Raw genomic sequence first — 22,077 nt, forward strand, 5'->3', positions numbered from 1 at the left:
CTGCAATAACTTCTTCACAGTGTACTTCCGGTGGCAGCATGGAGAAAGCAGTTGCACACGAGATGGCTCCCACCAGAGTATTTGGATTTTGGCCCTTTTCACACTGTTTTCTGGGGAGATTTGGGATGGAACTTTATTACTTCGATGGAATAAGAGTCCCATTTAAAAGGAATACCCACAAAGTACAAGATAAAGCAGCAGACAAGTAAAGAATCATCGCCAGACTCAGAAGCCTCTCAAACCTCGTCTATTGAGAAAGTGGCGGAGGCTCCACCTGTGACTTTGGCCACTCCGCTGACAGCCAAGATGCTTACAGGCATCTTGGCGTGAAACTTAAGGAATTACAGCAGGCTGTCTCTGAAAACCCAGACGGAGCAATCAAAGGGGTCCTGGCCCCCATTCATAGATTACATAGATTACATAGAACATACAGTGCAGAAGGAGGCCATTCGGCCCATCGAGTCTGCACCGACCCACATTAATCCCTCACTTCCACCCTATCCCCGCAACCCAATAACCCCTCCCAACCCTTATGGACACTACGGGCAATTTTTAGCATGGCCAATCCACCTAACCTGCACGTCTTTGGACTGTGGGAGGAAACCGGAGCACCCGGAGGAAACCCACGCAGACACGGGGAGAACGTGCAGACTCCGCACAGACAGTGACCCAGCGGGGAATCGAACCTGGGACCCTGGCGCTGTGAAGCCACAGTGCTATCCACTTGTGCTACCGTGTGGCCTTGGCAAAAACAGACCCCAGATGGTAAAGACCAAGGCACGGTACCACAGGATGTGGATGTGGCCCTCTGGACGCAGTGAACAGATTGCCTCCCTGGAAGTGGAGATGTCACGGGTGGCCGGGGATAACAAGGCGCTAAGGGTCAAGGTGGACGATCTGGAGAATCGTTCCAGAAGGCAGAACTGAAAATCGTAGGGCTGTCAGAGGTTCTGAATCCAACAGAATACGTGCCGCAGATGTTTGGGAAGATGCTGGGGGAGGGTGGAATGATATCTCCTCCCGGATTGGATTGGGCCCACAGGTCGCTCAGGCAAAAGCCCCGTTCTGGTGAACCACTGCATGCGATCATCGTGCACTTTCATAGCTACTAAGAGAAGGAAAGGGTTCCGTAGCGGGCGAAGGACCATCAGGACCATAAATGGAAGGGTCATGCCATTAGGCTTCACCAGGATGTGGGAACAGAGTTGGCGAAGAGGTGTGCAGCATTCAACAAGACCAATACTGCTTTGTACAGGAGCAATGTTCGATTTGGTATATACCCTGCATGACTCTGAATAACTTATGATTCTAAAGACTACTATTTTGATGCGCCGGAGGAGGCAGAGGATTTTGTGAAGAAACATGTAGGATCAAGCTAACTGTGAATTGGATTTGTTGTGAGGTTTCTGTTTGGTGTGTGATATTTGGGATTTCTTAGTGTCTTTTGGGAATTCTGGAGTTTGTTTGTGGGATGGGTATTGTTCTTTTTTTTTTAAACTATTAAAGTTAGAATGGGTGGGGGGGCTTGTTGGCGTTATGGTCATTTGTTCTGTTTTTATCTGAGCAGGGGCTGCCCTGCTAGCTGTATAGTTAGTTAACGGTAGCAGAGTGTTTGGGGTAACTGCAGCTCATACTTTAGGGAGTTTTTTTTCAGGATGTGATTTTTATTTTGTTTGGGATTAATGGTGGTGATGGGGGTGGGGGGAAAGAGAGAGAGGGTAAGGGCCTTTGTTCACCTGGTTGCGATTTACTGGTTTGTTTGGGTGTGGTAGTGGTGGGAATGATTCTGAGGAACAGAGTGGTTTTGTCAAGGGCAGGCAACAATCGGCCAATATCATCGACTACCTAATATTATCTTGTCCCCTTCTCAAGTCGGAGCCAGGAGGTCCGTGACTTTTTGTGTAAGGAGATTCCTTTCTTTCCCTTGGCACCCTTGCCTGCTCTGTTGGATAGGGTCCTTTCGATGGCTGAGTTGGGAGAGGGGGGAGGAGATATCAGATGCTTATCGATGGAGCAAGCTCCATTAGAGGAGGTAAAAAGGAAATGGGAGGAGGAGCGAGTCTCTTTGCAGATCAACTCCACCTACTCATGTGCTAGGCTCATCTTGATTCAATTTAAGGTGATGCACAGGGCAATCAGACCAGGGTGCAGATGAGTGGGTTGTTTCCGGAAATGGAGGATAAATGCAAGCGTTGCTTCGGGGGCCGGCGTCACACACGCATGTTCTGGTCATGTTCTAAACTTGTGAGCTTTTGGGTCTCCTTGTTCAACACCATGTCAAGGATTCGTGGGATTGATTTATCGATTTATTGTCACATGTACCGAAGTACAGTGAAAAGTATTTTTCTGCGGCCAAGGGAACGTGCACAGTAGACAAAAAGAATAATCGACAAAGTACATCGACAATACGTATTTGGTTACAGTGTAGAACAAGGGCCAAACAAAGCAAATACATGAGCAAAAGCAGCAGAACGCATCGTGAGTAGTGTAGTGTCTTACAGAAAACAGATCAGTCCGAGGGAGAGTCGTTGAGGAGTTTAGTAGCTGTGGGGAAGAAGCTGTTCCTATGTCTAGATGTGCGGGTCTTCAGGAAGAAGGCAAAGCCTAGGTGTGAAGGGTCTCTGACAATGCTGTCTGCCTTCCTGAGGCAGCGGGAGGTGTACATAGAATCAATGGGAGGCAAGCTTGTGTGATACGTTGGATTGAGCTGGAGCCATGCCACTGGTGGCCATTTTGTGGGGTCTCGGACTTGCTGGAGCTACGGACTGGTGTGAAGTCAGATGCTCTTTCCTGGGGGGTGTTTCTATTCGAGATGGCAGCCACTCATTTCCTATTTCAGGGAGTTGATCAGTGTTAGATGTTGGGGGGGGGGGGGGTTCTGGTTAGGTTTAGTTTACTTTTTGGGGGTGGGGTTGGGAGGGTGGTTATGTTTGGAGTTGTATTTGTTATGTGTTGTGGTTTTACTGTGTCATAATGGAATATTTCCACAATAAAATTTGTTTTTAAATTTTCTCCACAGTAGCTCTCATAGGTTTGGACATCTGACTAACACTTTTTCTTTCATAAAACCTCCTGGAATAACAAATTGTATCATCAGATACCATCAATGATTGATCTGCTCCAGTTTGTCTTAAAATTTTAATTTGTTTACTTATTTTCTCAAACAAATAAGGGGAAATTTATCCCTTTGAAACAAAACATCCAGAACCTCCAATATCCTGACGGGCTGGTTTAGCACACTGGGCTAATTAGCTGGCTTGCAATGCAGAACCTGGCAGCAGCGTGGGTTCAATTCCCGTACTGGCCTCCCCGAAGGAATGTGGCAACCAGGGGCTTTTCACAGTAACTTCATTGAAGCCTACTTGTGACAATAAGCAATTATTATTATTATTTCTTCACCGGTACACCAATAATTCTCTGAACTGTCTTGAGAGCTATCCCCCTTTCTTATAGGTTCTGAACCACTGAAACAGTTTATTAAAAAAATGTCTATTTATTGTGATTTTATATTTTTTTACAAAAACCTTGCATCAAACAAACAAAAGCAAAAAGTGCAGAAAGATAGCCATAGGTGTCAATGTACACAGCAGGTACAACACAAAACATAAGTCATTACATAATTGGGAACAAGGAGGACTGGATTAATCTGGGACAAAATCCAAAAACATGTTCCTTCCACGAATAAATGGAGGGAAATGCCCAAACAGGATACAGGCAACATTATGGGATTATGGGGATTGGGTCTAGGTAGTGTCCTCTTTCAGAGGGTCGGTGCAGGCTCGATGGGCCGAATAGCCTCCTTCTGCACTGTAGGGTTTCTATGGTTCTATTATAGACCTACATCTCACCCATCGCTACAAAACAAAATGACAGAAGAGGGGAACCCCAGAGCTAAAGGGAAATCGACCAACTCGAACAGCACAATTTAAAAAAAAATATATATATATTTTTTTAAAAAGAGTACCCAATTCATTTTTTCCAATTAAGGGACAGTTTAGCGTGGCCAATCCACCTACTCTGCACATCTTTTGGGTTGTGGGGGCGAAACCCACGCAAACACGGGGAGAATGTGCAAACTCCACACGGACAGTGACCCAGAGCCGGGATCGAACCTGAGACCTCGGTGCCGTGAGGCAGCAGGGCTAACCCACTGCGCCACCATGCTGCCCACTAACAGCGTAATTTAAACTCTTCTCAGCCTAGAGAATCCCATAGAAGAAGTAAAAAGAGGAGAACAAGAGCAAAAATCCAAACTTCTACAATCCCATCACCCAGCCCCAGATCAAAGGACAAACCAGATCATCGCATCATCAGCACCAGGAGCTCCATCAAGAGGACAGCAGGATATTGTGGGGCTAAGAACCAAAAGCTGGACTGGACAAGACCGTTAAAGGGTAAGTCAGTGGTAAACCAATGGGAAGCACTAATAAGGAGATCCTTAGGGTACAAAGCAGACATGTCCCCTCCAACGATAAGAATGGTACTGCCAAATCTAGACTCCCATGGTTGTGTAGAAAAATACAGGGGAAGACTAAAAGAAAAGAAAGCTTATGATAGTTACAAAAAACAACAACACTGCAGACAGCCTAGAAGAGTGTAAAAAAAGGAATAAGGAAATCAAAGGGAGGGCATGAAAAAATATTAGCAAGCAAGAAAACCCAAAAGATGTTTTGCCAGTATACAAAGAGCAAAACGATAGTTAAGGAAAAGGCGGGGTTTATCAGAGATGAAGATGGGAATTTGTGTGAAGATACAGGGGATATGGGAGGAGTTTTAAGCAACATTTTTGTCTCTGTATTCACAAAGGATAGGGATGCTGTGGATCTAGTAATCCAAGAGGAGCAGTGTGAAATATTGGATAAAATAATCATCACGAGAGAGGAAGTGTTAGAGGAGTTGGGATCCTTGAAAGTGGATAAGTTGCAGGGTCGGATGGATTGTTTCCTAGGATGTTGAAGGTGGTCAGAGAAGAAACAGCAGAGCTTTGAGGGTTACCTTCCAACCTTCACGAGAGACGCGGGAGGTGCCGGAGGACTGGATGTGGTTCCGTTGTTTAAAAAGGGTACGAAGGAAATGCCAAACTATAGGCTGGTTAGTCTTACTTCGGTGGTGGGCAAATTGTTAGAATCAATCCTGAGAGATCGAGTAAACTGTAACTTAGAAAGACTGGACTGGCCAGGGATACTCAACACGGCTTTGTTAAGGGAAGGTCAAATTTGATTGAATTCTTTGAGGAGGTGACATCGAGGATTGATGAGGGTAGTGCAGTGGATGTCGTCGACACAAATTTTAGTGAGGCATTTGACAAGGTCCCACACGGCAGATTGATCAGAAAACAAAAGCCCATGGAATACAGGGTAATGTGGCGAATTGGATCCAAAGTTGACTTAGTAACAGGAAACAAAGGGCAATGGTCGATGGCTGTCCTTGCGAATGGAAAGCTGTTTCAAGTAGTGTAGGGGCCCCTGCTGTTTGTTTTATATATTAACAATTTGGACTTGAACGTGTGGGACATGATTGGGAAATTTGCAGATGACACAACAATTGACTGTGTAGTGAATAGTGTACAGGACAGCTGCACCAAAATTATACAGATGGGATGGTGGAGAGGGTAGGAAAGTGGCAGATGGAGTTCAACTCAGATAAGTGTGAGGTAATGCATTTAGGAATCCAAAGAGATTCTACAGATACATAAAGGGGAAAAGAGTAACTCGGGACAGAGTCGGGCCTCTTAAGGATCAACAAGGACATCTATGTGCAGAGCCACAAGAGTTGGGTGAGATCCTGAATGAATATTTCTCATCGGTATTCACGGTGGAGAAAGGCATGGATGTTAGGAAACTAAGGGAAATAAATAGTGATGTCTTGAGAAGTGTGCATATTACAGAGGAGGAGGTGCTGGAAGTCTTAAAGCGCATCAAGGTAGATAAATCCTCGGGACCTGATGAAATGTATCCCAGGATGTTGTGGGAGGCTAGGGAGGAAATTGCGGGTCCCCTAACCGAGATATTTGAATCATCGGCAGCCACAGGTGAGGTGCCTGAAGATTGGAGAGTGGCGAATGTTGTGCCCTTGTTTAAGAAGGGCAGCAGGGAAAAGCCTGGGAACTACAGACCAGTGAGCCTAACGTCTGTAGTAGGTAAGTTGCTAGAAGGTATTCTGAGAGACAGGATCTACAAGCATTTAGAGAGGCAAGGACTGATTCGGGGCAGTCAGCATGGCTTTGTGCGTGGAAAATCATATCTCACAAATTTGATTGAGTTTTTTGAGGGAGTGACCAAGAAGGTAGATGAGGGCAGTGCAGTAGACGTTGTCTACATGGACTTTAGCAAAGCCTTTGACAAGGTACCGCATGGTAGGTTGTTGCAGAAGGTTAAAGCTCACGGGATCCAGGGTGAGGTTGCCAATTGGATTCAAAATTGGCTGGACGACAGAAGGCAGAGGGTGGTTGTAGAGGGTTGTTTTTCAAACTGGAGGCCTGTGACCAGTGGTGTGCCTCAGGGATCGGTGCTGGGTCCACTGTTATTTGTGATTTATATTAATGATTTGGATGAGAATTTAGGAGGCATGGTTAGTAAGTTTGCAGATGACACCAAGATTGGTGGCACAGTGGATAGTGAAGAAGGTTATCTAGGATTGCAACGGGATCTTGATCAATTAGGCCAGTGGGCCGACGAATGGCAGATGGAGTTTAATTTAGATAAATGTGAGGTGATGCATTTTGGCAGATCGAATCAGGCCAGGACCTACTCAGTTAATGGTATGGCGTTGGGGACAGTTATAGAACAAAGAGATCTAGGAGTACAGGTTCATAGCTCCTTGAAGGTGGAGTCGCAGGTGGACAGGGTGGTGAAGAAGGCATTCGGCATGCTTGGTTTCATTGGTCAGAACATTGAATACAGGAGTTGGGACGTCTTGTTGAAGTTGTACAAGACATTGGTACGCCCACACTTGGAATACTGTGTGCAGTTCTGGTCACCCTATTATAGAAAGGATATTATTAAACTAGAAAGAGTGCAGAAAAGATTTACTAGGATGTTGCCGGGACTTGATGGTTTGAGTTATAAGGAGAGGCTGGATAGACTGGGACTTTTTTCCCTGGAGCGTAGGAGGCTTAGGGGTGATCTTATAGAGGTCTATAAAATAATGAGGGGCATAGATAAGGTAGATAGTCAACATCTTTTCCCAAAGGTAGGGGAGTCTAAAACTAGAGGGCATAGGTTTAAGGTGAGAGGGGAGAGATTCAGAAGGGCCCAGAGGGGCAATTTCTTCACTCAGAGGGTAGTGTGTCTGGAATGGGCTGCCAGAGGTAGTAGTAGAGGCGGGTACAATTGTGTCTTTCAAAAAGCATTTAGATAGTTACATGGGTAAGATGGGTATAGAGGGTTATGGGCCAAGTGCGGGCAACTGGGACTAGCTTAATGGTAAAAACTGGGCGGCATGGACTGGTTGGGCCGAAGGGCCTGTTTCCATGCTGTAAACTTCTATGATTCTATGAACAGTAAAAGGGAATACAGAATAAACAGGAATGTACTGAAAGTGGTAGATGGAGTGAGAGGTCTTGGCATGCAAGTACACAGGTCCCTACAGGTAGCAGTAGAGGTAGATACAGTTGTAAAGAATGCAGATGGAGTACTCTCCTTCATTGGTAGAGCTATAGAATACAAAATTAGGGATATAATGATGGAACTATGTGATTCACTGGTGAGGCGACACTCGAGTATTTTGTGAAGTTTTGGTCACCACATTACAAGAAGGATGTAATTGCTCTGGAGAGGGGGCAGAGAAGATTTACTAGAATTTTGCCAGGGCTGGAAAATTGTAGCTCCAAGGACAAATTGAAGAGGTTGGAGTTCTTTTCCTTGGAACAGAGAAGGCTGAGGGGTGATATAATTGAGCTATAAAAAATTGTGAAGGGTAGAGTTGAGGTAGACAGTAGGAGCCTGTTTCTCTTAGCAGAGTTCACAAATCAAGTCATAAGATTCAAGCTAAGTGGCAGAAGGATTAGAGGGGACATGAGGAAAAGCGTCTACGCAGAGGGTGGTGGGTATTTGGAATTCACTACACGAGTTGCTGGTGGAGGCAGAAACACAAAACTAGAGTGCCTGGACCTGAGGACGGCATGGTGGCACAGTGGCTAGCACTGTGCTTCATGACACCGTGGTCCCGGGTTCGATCCCGGCCCCGGGTCACTGTCCGTATGGAGTTTGCACATTCTCTCCATGTCTGTGTGGGTCTCACCCCAACCCAAAGAGCAGGGTAGGTGGATTGGCCACACTAAATTGCCCCTTAATTTTAAAAAAACCAAATAGGGTACTCTAACTTCGGGGAAAAAAATTGAAGTACCTGGATCTGCACCTTGAATGCTGTAAGCTGTGGGTCTACGGGTCGTGTGCAGGGCAACTGAGTGTCTTTGGGTTGGCATGGACAAGATGAGCCAAACGGCCCCTTTCTGTGCTGCATCTTTTCTATGTGTCTATAGAAACTGATCCCAATCTTAAAACAGTGGGGAAACCCACTGCAGGATGGGAGGGCTGTCAGAGCAGCCCCCAGACTGGGGAGCACCCAGGGATTGAGGGAGGGCCAACCCCCGACAACCAGGACCACTCAAAAAACAAAGGATTAGGCCACCCAAAAGCCAGCGTAGATCCGTGTCCAAATATCTATACCAAGGTTCACCATCCAATAACACCACAGCCAGCCCTCACAGGTACCAATACTAAGAGAAAATCATGGAATCGCTACAGTGCAGAAGGAGGCCATTTGGCCCATCGAGTCTGCACAGATCCTCCGAAATAGCACCCTACCTATTTTCACTACCCTGTTCCATCCTCGTAATCTAACCTGCACATCCCTGGACACTTACGGCACAATTTTAGTCTCTGTCCACTTAACTTCAGTTGTCTTAAACACTTTCTCTGTCCTAATTCCTTGGCTAGGTAGACAATAACTGATCATCTAGGAAGCCTGCCTCTTTTCCCCCCATCCTGATCAGCGTTTCATCTGGCAGAGTTGAGAGATGTTCACTCCCCGATGTCCTGTTTCCAACAGCAATATATCCAACTAAAACTAAAACATAAAAGCTTTTTACCTTACAAAAGCCTCCAGTTGCTAAGCAATGCCCCATCCTTTGCTGGCCTATTTATTCTTTGCACCATAGCCCCTTCACACAACAGAAACACAGTTGAAAACTTAACCAACTTCTACACATACAAACACCTTTGTCCAGCATGAATCTAACGATAGGTTTTACCCTTCCAGCACAGAAACAGTAAATTAAACACACCTAAATTACACCTTATTTCTAATGTTTACCAATTGCTTAAAATTACCCATGTTTTACTGACAAAAGTAACACCATAACAGAAACACCATCAGCTCAAGGACTGCATGGTTCAAGGAGAAAGCCAACCACTACCTTCTCAGGGCAACTGCAGAGAGACAATAATAATAATAATCGCTTATTGTCACAAGTAGGCTTCAATGAAGTTACTGGGAAAAGTCCTTAGTCGCCACACTCCGGCGCCTGTTCGGGGAGGCTGGTACGGGAATTGAACCTGCGCTGTTGGCATTCATAGAATCGTAGAATTTAGGGTGTAGAGGTAAGCTCAGAAACTGTAGACCAGTCAGTTTAACTTAGGTGATAGGGAAACTTCTAGAAACGATAATTTGGGACAAACTTAATAGTCACATGGACAAATCTGGGTTCATTACAACAGGTGTTGTTTAGCACAGGGCTAAATCGCTGGCTTTGAAAGCAGACCAAGGCAGGCCAGCAGCACGGTTCAATTCCCGTACCAGCCTCCCCGAACAGGTGCCGGAATGTGGCGAGTAGGGGCTTTTCACAGTAACTTCATTTGAAGCCTACTTGTGACAATAAGCGATTTTCATTTCATTCATTTTTCATTTCATTTTCATTAAAGAAAGCTAGCAAGGGTTTCTTGAGGGAAAATTGTGTTGATCTAATTTGCTGGAGTGTTTTGAAGAGCTAACAAAAAGGGTAGATTATCATAGAATTTACAGTGCAGAAGGCCATTCGGCCCATCGAGTCTGCACCGGCTCTTGGAACGGGCACCCTACATTGGATGCTCTTTCTGCATTGCAAGCCAGCTATTTAGCCCACTGTGCTAAACCAGCCCCTATAATACAATAAAACCCATCTATGCCTTTATAGTCCACATCTCAAAAATATTTGTAAGTAATGTATTAAAAAATACTTGCAGTCTTTTTAACCAATACATCTGTACCAGACTTCCCTTTTGTTCCACCTCCCAAAGTGCATTTTGTATAAAAACAAGAAAATCAGCCACACCTCTCGCAGTCCGTTCATGCACAATGGCACATACTACACCACAGATTTTTTTAATCTTCTCGATAATCAGGTTTCACATGAACAATCAAAACTGGTTAGTGGACGATGGATCGCTCCCAATGATCTACAGTTTGGATGTTTGGTGAGCAGTGCATTCAATGCACTTGATTATTTGTATGAACTCATAGCTTTCATTTTCAAGCTTAGTTTCTCATTTTAGATGTTTTTTCCCCACTGTGTTTGGTCTCCTCTTTTTAAAAAAAACTTTTTGAATATCTGGTTTGTTGTAATAAAAACTATGAACCACATCTGCAACACTGATCACAAAGACAGGCACTCGGTTCACCAGACTATTCAGTGGTAATCAATCCATGCATGGGCAACCATGCCCTAAATCTTAAACCGCAGGGTTTGAACCCTCCTATCCATTTCACTTTTTGTTTAAAATGTTTTCCAATCCTTGCGGAAGTTAGAAATGCAGTTATTGAAGGCAATATAAGATAGGACACACATTTTTGATCAATATAACCACAAACTTGAGTTTCGCAAGTGCCATCTCTCACTTGCAGTTCTGTCTAGTCCACACTACCTTAATGTACAGATGCACAAGCTAGCACAGTACTTTCACTAATATCACAAAGTATCAACGCACAGCAGCTATCCAATAGCATAATGTTTGAATCATAGATCTGCACCCTCTAGTTTAAAAGTTTACTTTTGTGTTTTGGCCCATTCACATTTGCACAATATATTTCCCTACTTAGTGTGTCACATTGCCACTTCCTTTCCTTCCACTACTACATCAAATGTCAAAAAACATGGGCACTTTGGCTCCCATCCAATCACTTTACTGGCTTTAACCTACAACTGCAACTTTCCCTACAATGCATTTTTAGACCACAAAAGGCTATATGCTTTAAATCAATCTCACTGTAGAAGCGTGAAAGTTCCAACACAAATAACTATCTTCAGGATAGAAAGAATAAAGGGGAGAAAAAACTGCACATAAATAACTGTTTCTTCAACATAATTCTGTCTTCAAATTACCTGATATTCACCAAAGCTACAGACACAATGATAAACTGACTGCATCATTTTAAATCTCACCAACACAGAGTGATACAGCATGTTTTTATTTTATTTAGAGTACCTAATTCATTTTTTCCAATTAAGGGGCAATTTAGCATGGCCAATCCACCTACCCTGCACATCTTTGGGTTGTGGGGGCGAATCCCACGCAGACACGGGGAGAATGTGCAAACTCCACATGGACAGTGACCCAGAGCCGGGATCGAACCTGGGACCTTGGCGCCGTGAGGCAGCTGTGCTAACCACTGTGCTGCCCGTGATACAGCATGTTAAGGAGAAATTTAAAATTGTAAATCCTTTTGGCATCATTAGTGTAGTGACATGGAGAGACATACAAAGAATGTAAATCAAAAGGAAAGATCAGCAGGCCCATTGAGCCTATCCAGGACAATTTTCCATAGAAACCTACGGTCTCCCATCACAGTATTCAGCCGTCTCCTGAATAGTTCCATTTTATTACTTCTATTATCCTACCAGGAAAAGTTAGAGTGTTAAGTAAGGCCTTAATTACAAATCCAATAAACTGTACCAATCCAAAAGAATGGGGAAGAACTGGAACCTGCGGTCGGTGAAACAGAGTAACGTTTCAGGCTATAATTCAGCAAGGTGCAGCTTTGTGGTTGCAGGCAGCACGGACAAGTGAGTAACTGAAAAGGGTGTGGCTTTCCTTGAAGTGAGCACAAAGCACCCAGTCCTAGGAGTAGTAAATCAGCATCGACAACCATGAACATGCAAATAGAAATAGAGCATTTAGCCAAAGATTAGCTCTCTTGCGTTCCCTGCCTTCAGTCCAATATCATGGTGGAACATTATAAAGTATGCTCTGCAATACAGCTTTTAAATTTCTTCAATCTGTGAGGAAAACCTCATGGAAGCTGCCTTAGCCATTGAGACTACTATTGAAAGAGGATTGCTTCACTGATGTCTGTGACATGTCCATTAACTAACTCTCAGCATCCTTCATACTCCTGAGCTCCTGGTCAGGATGGCCCATTGTAACCCACATTTAAATAACCTGCGTATAAATTATTGGAGAGTGAGTAATGACTTAATGGACAGGACATCAGAGAGTCACCCCACTTCTGGAAACACATGGCACCACCAGTCAGTATTTCAATGGAGTCATAATTGCAGACTCACTGGAGGCCAGTTTGCCCAGTGTGTTCACGCCGTTCAAGACAAAAGGGGTTCCTGCGGGTGAGAATCGTTTCTCCACTCAAGCACTGATTTGCTTGAACATCATGATTCATTACAGTGAAACAATGGCCCAAATTTTGATTCAGCAATGAAATAACAGCATTCGCTGTGACCACGAAGTAAGTAGCCCACAAAGATCCAGCAGTCTCTGTGACATAGTTTTCCTCTCTTCCGCTCCCGCCAAGTCAAGTGGATGCCTTGCTGTGCAACAGCAGTGATGTTAGCAAGCAGGGTAAGCACTGACGTATCCTCAGACAGCAAAGCTGGCTGTTAAAACCACTGAATCGCTACTTTCAACTTAAATTTTCAGTTAGCAAACTAAATAATTATGATTGGACCTGGTTAGAAGCATCCAAAAACAAGGTTTTTTTAAACAAAAATGTGGAATTTATTATTATGGAGAAATTCAACATTCCACAAATATAACGGGTGGGATTCTCTGTCCATTCACTGCAGCGGGATTCTCCGATGAATGGGAGATTTGGCTGTGTGCCAGATTCTCCGTCCTCGTGAGCAGCAGTAGCAGGGCAGACTCGCAGCGGAAGCAGGGCAGACTCGCAGCGGAGAACTCCTGTCCATGTTAGCTTTTTAGGGCCAGCGATTGTGTTTAGCATTAATTATGAAGTTGCAACACTGTTACAAACCCAGTTACACTTCATTCAACAAGGTGTAACTTTCTCCAGGTGTTTGACAATGAGACTTCCAGGAAAAGAAGTGCAGGTTTTTGTCCATTCATGATTACAATGGAGATAGCGGTCTGTGTGAACCTCTACAGTGCATGTTATTGAAGAGGGTGGACTCACTGACAGCAACGTCTGGATTTCCATGTTATCCCGTGAATGTACGGACTCCAGAGGTTGCGGTCAGTTTTGGTGGAGTAACGACAACAAAGGCTAGCAATTTCACAGTCATGACCACAGTGAAATCCACACCAATACATTTAAAAGCAGGCAACTATTGCTGTGGGTGAAATGGGTCAGATAAAAGTGTGAACCCATTCCTGTTTCTGTTGGTTACTGCATTTATCTCACACAAACAGCCATATCCATGGCAAGTTCTAAAACATGCCCAAACGAATAGCGAATATAGAGTTCTTTTCCTCCACAATGATCTAACCCATCTGATCTCTGACTAAACAGCAAACGAGCAGGCAACCTGCTTCCTGCTGTTCTGTAACAACGACTAGGATGTGTGTGAACATAGCCTGGAGGGGCAACGGCTTTGTTCTACACACTGATGTTCTATGTATCCCAATATTTAATAACTGCATTATGGTGCACATGGTGCAACCATGTACTTTCTTTTCATGATGGATCTCTAAAATCCCTAAATTGCTGTTTTACTATTTTAATTTGGAATATTCTCAATAGTTTGGGTATTTTGGAATATCATCCTGTCTGCTGCTAATATCTTCTGGAGAGCTTAGCTAGGATTTATTGAGCCATTGAGGGAGTAAATTAACACTAACATAGATACAATAATTAATCCAGGTCTCATGGGGTAAATTTCCTTCAGCTGGTGTTTGCTTCTTCATCTCTTTGATGCTACAGAGTAAGTGACTCCTTAAAGTCTCTTCGCCAATGCAGTCACTGTTTCACATGCACCTATTTCACCATCTTCCATCCACAGCTAATATCCCTTGCAATGAACAATTGTTTCATACAGCGCTCACTCCAAAAACTAACTGTCTTTAAATACGATTATTCATTGCAATGCAGGTAAAATGGAACTTTAATTAAATATTATAAAATCTGTATCATTAACAACTGCTAGCTAAGCAAATGCCTGATGATTTTAAATAGTGTGCATGCTTTGAGAAAGTCCATTCTGTTCCCGCCCCTATGTGGATGTTGGAATATTTTCAAACCACCCCTCTCTTACCAGCATACACAAGTTAGCCCCTCGAAGTCTAATACCCAGTGACAGCTTTGTATTGTTGTGTCATAGCCATTAATTACCTATCATAGCTCAACTCCTATGCCCAGTCTGACATGCATCCACAACAAGCAAAGTACACACTCTCCAACATAGACTTACCTGTGAGGTGGAATACAGGGGACTGAAACCACAGGTGCTGCAGCCCGTTTTTCTGCCAGGATCTTCCGTGCTTTCTTCATTTTTAGCCTCGACTTAGCTTTGGCTTTTTTCACTTTCTCCGAACTGGGCCCCTTCCCGTCCTCTCCTTCATCATCCTCTTCCTCCTCGCCTTCGCTGTGAGAGAGGGCAGGGGGCTTGCGAACTGACCCTGGTGGTGTGTGAATGTCACAGTATGCAGTCTTCCGTACGCTGAATGAGGTGCCGTTCGCACTAGTTTCCCGCACAGGCTCCATCTTCATGTACAGTCCTGCCTGCTGCGCACAGGTTACATGGAATGCTGTGTAACAGTTGGCTTTGTGGCACTGAATACATGCCCCTGACCCTCGCTGCTTACAAATATAACAAGTCAACTTCCAGCGGGCTGGTGGGATGTGCTCAATACTGTCAATTGGCTCTAGAAAAACAGTGTTTGCAAAGCAGACTTCTGGGATCCACAGTGCACAGACCACATGTGCCCATCGCCCATCGTCCGTCTGTTTAAATGCACCACCCTTGTTGGGGCATAACGCACAGTCTACAGCTCGCGATGGAGACTGCAGACACCTGCGACACAGCCATTGTCCCTCGGGGATATAGGGGACCCCATAGCATTCCTGGTGAACAGCCAAGTTACACATGTCACAGAAAAGAATGACATTGCTATTTTGGCATTCACCATCATTACAGATACAGCAAACGGCATCCTCATCAATCAACGTGTTTGGGTCTCCCTTGTTGTGGCTTTCAAAGTACGATTCCTTCTCCAACCGATCCATGAGGTACTCAAACACCTCCTGTGGTATAAAATTCACACCTTCAATTTTCCTTTTCTCATTCATGATGTCAAGCCACACATAGTCCTCCTCATCCATGTCATATTCAACCTCCTCATCCAGTTCCTCGACTGACTTCTCAATGTAGCGGTAATATGACAATGGGCGGGGTGGAGCATCTGATGCACTGTGGTCAATTTCACGATAGATTACCTCTGGTAGTTTGGTGGCAGAAGCAGTACTGTTATGGATGGAGTCCTTCCGTTTGTCCTTGTTTTTGTGCTTGTTGGCCTTCGGCGTTGCCGTTGGCATCTCGGCGTTCTCCTTGTTGCTGTTGCACTCAACAATATCCTCCGCTGTTGTGTCATCCTCTGACAGCACCTCCAGATTATCAAAAATGCTAATCCTGTGCAGCCGCCCTTCAATGTCCACCTCAACCAAGCGCTGCGCCTGAGCGTACGTCAGCAACTCCCGGCTCGGCGACTGTGAAATCTCCGAAGGGTTCGGAGACTGCTGTGTGCCTGTCCGCGAGTTACGCCCCTTCTTTTTAGGTTTCCGCACGGGGGTCTGCTGAGCGGGGTTATCATGATCATAGTGGTACAAGTGGTACTCAATGCCACTGTAACTTTTGTAAATTTTCCGACAGCTTTCCACTGGGCATTCATAGGGAGGCTTGGTTGCACGCAGGTTGTGACAAAATGTTTTCACATCAAAGTCCAGACCCATCCTGCTATTCCTGAAAACAGAAACAAAAAGCAATCAGTGTTACAGTATTATACATCGACAGGAGATCTTCGGTGGATGCACACTTTAAACACCGTCAGACAGCATAGTTCACCAGAGCTCCAAATGCATCGCAGAGTACAAGATACAAACAAAATCAGAAAATACTGGACAATCTCAACAGGTCTGACAGCATCAGTAGAGAGGAGGGATCTGACCAAGACACGGAGTCGGGCCACTGGGGAAAGACCTCCGATATGGATAGAAATTCATGAGGCAATAACCCTTTCTGGACATCTTTGATGCAACTTTCTAAGCTGAGCTCAGTTAATACTAATCACACCTCTGAGAAAGAAGTATTTGGGAGCTAATCAATCCAGTTTTATTTGAGTTGGGTTGATGGGGAAATAAAATCAAGGATGCATTGCACGATTAGATTTGGGGAACAGGTCAAATGCCAGCTACGGATGCTAGTACGAAGCAAGTCTGTTTAGATGGCAAGTTGAGCGGTCATTAGACAAAGCACTGAGGTAAACATTAGCAGTACTCTGCCTCAGCCACATGTTGGTACCCACCCCCTGTATGCTTCACCCAATGCCGGTGTTATATAGTTACATTGTGTACCTTGTGTTGCCCTACTTTGTATTTTCTTTTATTTCCTTTTCTTTTCATGTACTTAATGACCTGTTGAGCTGCTCGCAGAAAATATTTTTCACTGTACCTTGGTACACGTGACAATAAACAAAATCCAAATCTAAAACCATCCGGTCCCGGGACCTTGCCCGGCTGAAGCTCCTCATCTTTGGAGATAGGAGGATTGAGAACCAGATGTTGGCTCTCTGAAGCTTCCAAAAGCCCAAGGGAAGAGAAAAAAACGACCCATACCTGCCATCGCATTACAAGACTGATCTGACCTGTAGTTCCGCAGAAAAATTCTTAAAAGCCCCATTAATCTCCTGTTTTCATAAGCCTCCCTCTCTCCGAACGATACACAAGAGAGGGGATAGACCTAGAATCTGCCGCCTTAGTTAAGCAGGCCAAATTATAGGCTTATTCCCAAATTCATTCAGCTTTTGCCATGCATACCTTGGCTTCTCTCATCCTGATGAGTGAATAAGGAACTAAGAGCCATCCTTGCTGTGTTAACCTCCTTCCTGTTAAGAGCCCTCTTATATCTCTCCTCTGCTTTAGCCAGCTAGACTTCCAGTCAGCGCTGGTTCTCCTTCATCTTATGTCTTTTATTAGCTGTGTAAGAAATAATCAACCCTTTAGCATAGGTCTTGTATGTCTCCTATAAAATGTAACGGGAAATATCAGGAGTTGAGTTGAGCACGGGAGCACAAGTAGCTAGCACTGTGGCTTCACAGCGCCAGGGTCCCAGGTTTGTTTCCCCGCTGGGTCACTGTCTGTGCGGAGTCTGCACGTTATCCCCGTGTGTGCGTGGGTTTCCTCCGGGTGCTCCGGTTTCCTCCCACAGTCCAAAGACGTGCAGGCTAGGGGGATTGTCCATGATAAATTGCCCTGAGTAACCAAAAAGGTTAGGAGGGGTTATTGGGTTACGGGGATAGGGTAGAAGTGAGGGTTAAGTGGGTTGGTGCAGACTCGATGGGCCGAATGGCCTCCTTCTGCACTGTATGTTCTATGTATCATGTAGCCACCAAGAGTGCAATCCGCAGATGTGGTTATTCATTGCCCATGCTGAGTGGGTACAAGAGGAAAAAAACAAATAAAACAAAGTATTGTATTTGAAATATTTAACCAGTTTAATAAACGATTTTCAGTATGCCACAGGGCTGACCACAGAATTGTATCTTACTCAATGGAAAGAACATAAACAAAATTGGCATGAACCATTCATTACTGCTCCATGAAAATACATCACGGTGTTCTCCAATGAGCTGGGGTTCACTCAGCATAGTGTGATGCAAACACATCGCTCTGTCCGATCAAACAAATCCTCAGCCAGTGTCAGGTGGCAGTGACACTTGCTGTGTTTGAATGAGCCTAAGCTCTTTCAGTGTCGCGATCTGTCTTCATTTAGTGATAGTAGTACACTCCTGGGTCTTCATAAATATGTTTAATTTAGCATGCATTCGTGTGCCTAACTGTGCAAAGTTTCATTCAGCACACAATCTGTTACTGTGCCTGAATCTGTATGTTTGATTCATACCATAAAACACTAAAGGATCAAAGTATAAGACACCTGAAAGATAACTGCACCAGAAAGTTGCACTAATAGGATAATTAAATGAATCCAGACAGCAATAAGCCCATATCAACATTTCACATTTTGTCTTGTACTCTTCTGATTATTGATCCTGTCTTTAGTTCTGACTGCTTACAGGACTTAGCAACGAAAGCTTGCTGCTAACATTTCAGAATATAATGTTGCTGCCATGAAATGAAACAATCATCTCTATCACTGAATATATCATTCCTCAGCGAGAGTTTGATCTACCAGACAAAAAAGGGGGAATTTGCAAGGATTTGCCTAATATAGCTCAACTCAAAAACTTGCAAAATTAGGGAAATGTTTTGGCATTTTTACCTTTGATTTTTAATTTTACCCCCTAAAATACATTTATTCCTCCCGTTCTATACTCAGGCCCCACCTAGTGACACCTGAATACGAAGTGCAAATTGGTTCTCCGATTTCACTGGTTGTCCATTAAAATATGCACAACTGCAGTGAATCTTTATCCATTCCACAATTTTTCTTCTAACTCTCCTCGAAGAAGGGTAGTTGGGCTCAACTTAGCTCTTCCAAAACAGGCCATCATCAGCTTGCTGCATAAGAATTGCATGCAGAAATTTTTTTTTTGCACTTTATTTTCACCTCCACAGTAGGGCAGAGGAATGATCAACATCTATTCAGGGATTGAAAAATACTGAAGGAAAGGACAAATGCAAGAAAAGAAAGTGAGGAACTGAATATAAAAATAAAATAAATCAACATATTAATTAAAATGTTGTTTGAAATAGTGAAGCATGGAATGGCAGCCTGGACATCTAACTGTGTCACAGCAAAAACTACTTGCATATATATATACACAGTACCCATAACTTTGTAAAATGTCACAAGGCACTTTGTAGGAGTGTTATCAAATAAGATTTAACACCAGGCCACGAAGAAATATCAGGATGGTTAACCAAAAGCTTGATCAAAGACATAGGTTTTAATGGATGCCTTAAAGGAGAGTGAGCCAGAGATGGAATTGCAAAGCTTTGGGCTTCAGCGGTTGAAGGCACGACCACCAATGGTGGAGCAAATAAAATGGGGGTGCGCAGTAGCCCTGAGTGGGTAGGGAGTTAGAACTTGAAGGATTATTGGGCTGCAGGAGGGATGTCACGGATAGGCTTGAAGACAAGGACAAGTCTTTTAAGAATAAGATGTTGCCGACAAGGAAACCAACTTTGATCAAGGAGCACAGGGGTGATGGTTGAACAGGATGTTGAGAGTTCGGACACAGGTAGCAGTTTTGGATGAGCTCAAGTTTACAAAGGCCCAATGTAGGAGGCTGGCCAAGAGGGCACTGGACTATACTTTCGAACATGCTAAGCAAAGATTTATCAGAGCAACATAGCAAGTGACCTTTCAAAAATAAGACTTTTTCATTTCATAGCATGGAACAATGACTTACACATGTTGGTTGAAATACGTCAAGCCAGAAACCACTGCTTTCAATTATCGAACCAGATTTTGGCCATGGCACAGGTATCTAAAGCTCTTGCTTTTCAAACAAACCATAGGAACAATCAGTGGTCCACCTTTTTTAAATAGGAGGGCTCTTTCTGTCATATTTTACATTATATTTCAGACATTTTACTTTGCACAAAACATATCACACTGAATAGTCTTGAACAACGTACACAAGAATATAACAAGCCAGGAATTTTCTGCCAATTTTCTAGCTATCAGAAAACTCAAACACTCATGTTCCAATTGAGCCAAAGGTGTTACTATGGAAACAATTTCTTAACATGAAGCATCTCAGCCATGATCTGAGACAGGTTGACTCAGCAGCTGAACATTTACAAAAAGCTCCAGTCAAACTGGAGGCTGCCCCAGAGCAATGACTTTAAACAGCAGATGCACATTTCGAGAAAGCCCAGCCTCTGATGTTAGTATGCATTTTCAAACCATCCGTCTCTTATACACAAGACAGATCAACTACTATCCACTCACAAGGGGATCAGCCAGTAATCAATAAAAGACTTGAAAATTGAAATTGCTTGTTTCTACAGCCAAGTGGAATTTTAAAATCTGCACACAAGCATGCTTCTTTGAGAAAATGGGTAGCGATGGATGCAATTTGTGATAACTAATCCTGCACACAAAGTGCAGTGAGCACATATCCACATTGCATGCAGTACTGTGATGGCTCAGGCATGTCATTCTCAATGCCGTGCACAGAGCTGACGTACCTGGGCACGTCCTGGAAAAATTCTGCAACACTGCAAACTTTTTCCAAGTCCAGTGTTGTGTAAGGTAAAGGTAAAGTCGCTATAGTCCTAGATGACAATAGGCTGCTTTCCCTTTTGAGGGGGAGAGCTGACTGGTGGTCATTTAATCTGAGGATCACCACACCTCAGGCGAGGGGCATGGTTGAGACGGTGGAGCCTTCATGAACAACCATGTTGTGTATATGGCACAGTGATCACCAAATGTTGAACGGACAGCACAGTAACCAGAGACGTTTCAAATCCCTGCCAGAATTCCATATACAGAACAAATAACCAAAAGGTGATATTGATACGTCACTCTGCAAGCAAAACACAAGTGACCACATTTGCTATAGTATTTCAGATATAATTGTCCTTACATACACACAGCAGAGAACAGGATTCATTGGAGTTAAAGATAGCGTTCTTACAAACCCATGTCAACCAGCAACCGACTACATTTCCATTGTTTATGCATAAGCCCTTCACAAACGTGCTAAATTAACATTTAACTCTATCAGTGATATTGCTCTTAGTTTATCACAATTCCTATGGCACAGCACATGAGCATAGCCAGTCAATGGTGATAGCAGTCATCTGGGCTGCCAAAAAAAAAATCAGCATGCAAACATTCAATAGCAAAATAAGTAAATGATCTGAATTTCCAGTAATGACAGATACCCCTGCTAATCGCAGCAACCAGTCTCAGACACTTTGATCCTTTTCAGCAACCTTAACATCAGTCCTGTGAATGAAAAGAGTAAAATGCGCCAAAATCAATGCTGTCGTTCTTCAAAGTTTCATCCCGGCAAACCTTTCTAACTGACGAGGGAGGAGTTGAACTGATTAAGCACAGAGCAATTGGAGAGCGAGAGAGAAAAAACAGGCACATTACCGAGTTGAGAGGGTGGATCATTTCTGTTGTGCTCCTGTGGTGATGTCAGATGGGTGATGGGGCTTTGCTGAGCGCTGCTCCACACCAGGCCCATCACCAGCGGGCAGTCAGTGAAGGAGCCCGGGCTGTGAGCTCCATAACAACCAGCATCTCTGCCGGGGGCAAACCCCCCCCACCTCCACTCACTCTCTCCCACTCACTCACACACACAGGGTTAAGCCAGGGCTCAGCAGAGGGCTTCGCACTGAGCCACCCACACGGTGCAGAACTTCTCTCCCCAAGGCACAGCCCCGGCCTCTCCTCTCCCCCCCTCCTCACTGTTGCCCAGCGGCTCTTTCCCCCTCAGTTTGAATGTGAACCCAGGGTTCCACTCACAAGATGGAACAAAGGCGCCTCCTACACCAGCAACTGCCTCCCCATTCCCACCGCCGCACATTCGACACGGCCGGCCGATCTCCCCCCCCGCCGCCGCCCGCGATAAAACACGGGGGGCGCAGGAGGGGTCACCCCGAGCGGAGGCAGGCGCGGCGGGACTGGAATTATTCCGGACGCTCGCGAACGTTTGTATT

General features: G+C 44.4%; 1 protein-coding gene across 7 annotated transcripts in view; it reads right to left on the reverse strand.

Annotated features, from left to right (window-relative positions):
• Nucleotides 1-22,067, reverse strand: part of brpf1 (bromodomain and PHD finger containing, 1) — a 95,301-nt gene extending 73,234 nt beyond the window's left edge. For 2 of the 7 annotated variants that reach the window (XR_011934206.1, XM_072472807.1), the window contains exons 1-2: nt 21,509-22,067; nt 14,636-16,183 (exon numbers count right to left, since the gene is read on the reverse strand). Coding sequence is in view for 6 of the 7 variants with exons in the window: in XM_072472807.1 (XP_072328908.1) it covers nt 14,636-16,173 (1,538 nt within the window). In the remaining variant the exon portion in view is untranslated. Of the gene's footprint in view, nt 1-14,635; nt 16,184-17,256; nt 17,416-19,811; nt 19,902-21,508 lie in introns of all 7 variants that reach the window. The other 5 variants (XM_072472803.1, XM_072472804.1, XM_072472805.1 and 2 more) reach the window with 5 other exon arrangements.
• Between the last annotated feature and the right edge of the window lie 10 nt (nt 22,068-22,077).

This window comes from Scyliorhinus torazame, chromosome 13, assembly GCF_047496885.1.
Source record: "Scyliorhinus torazame isolate Kashiwa2021f chromosome 13, sScyTor2.1, whole genome shotgun sequence".
NCBI lineage: Eukaryota > Metazoa > Chordata > Chondrichthyes > Carcharhiniformes > Scyliorhinidae > Scyliorhinus > Scyliorhinus torazame.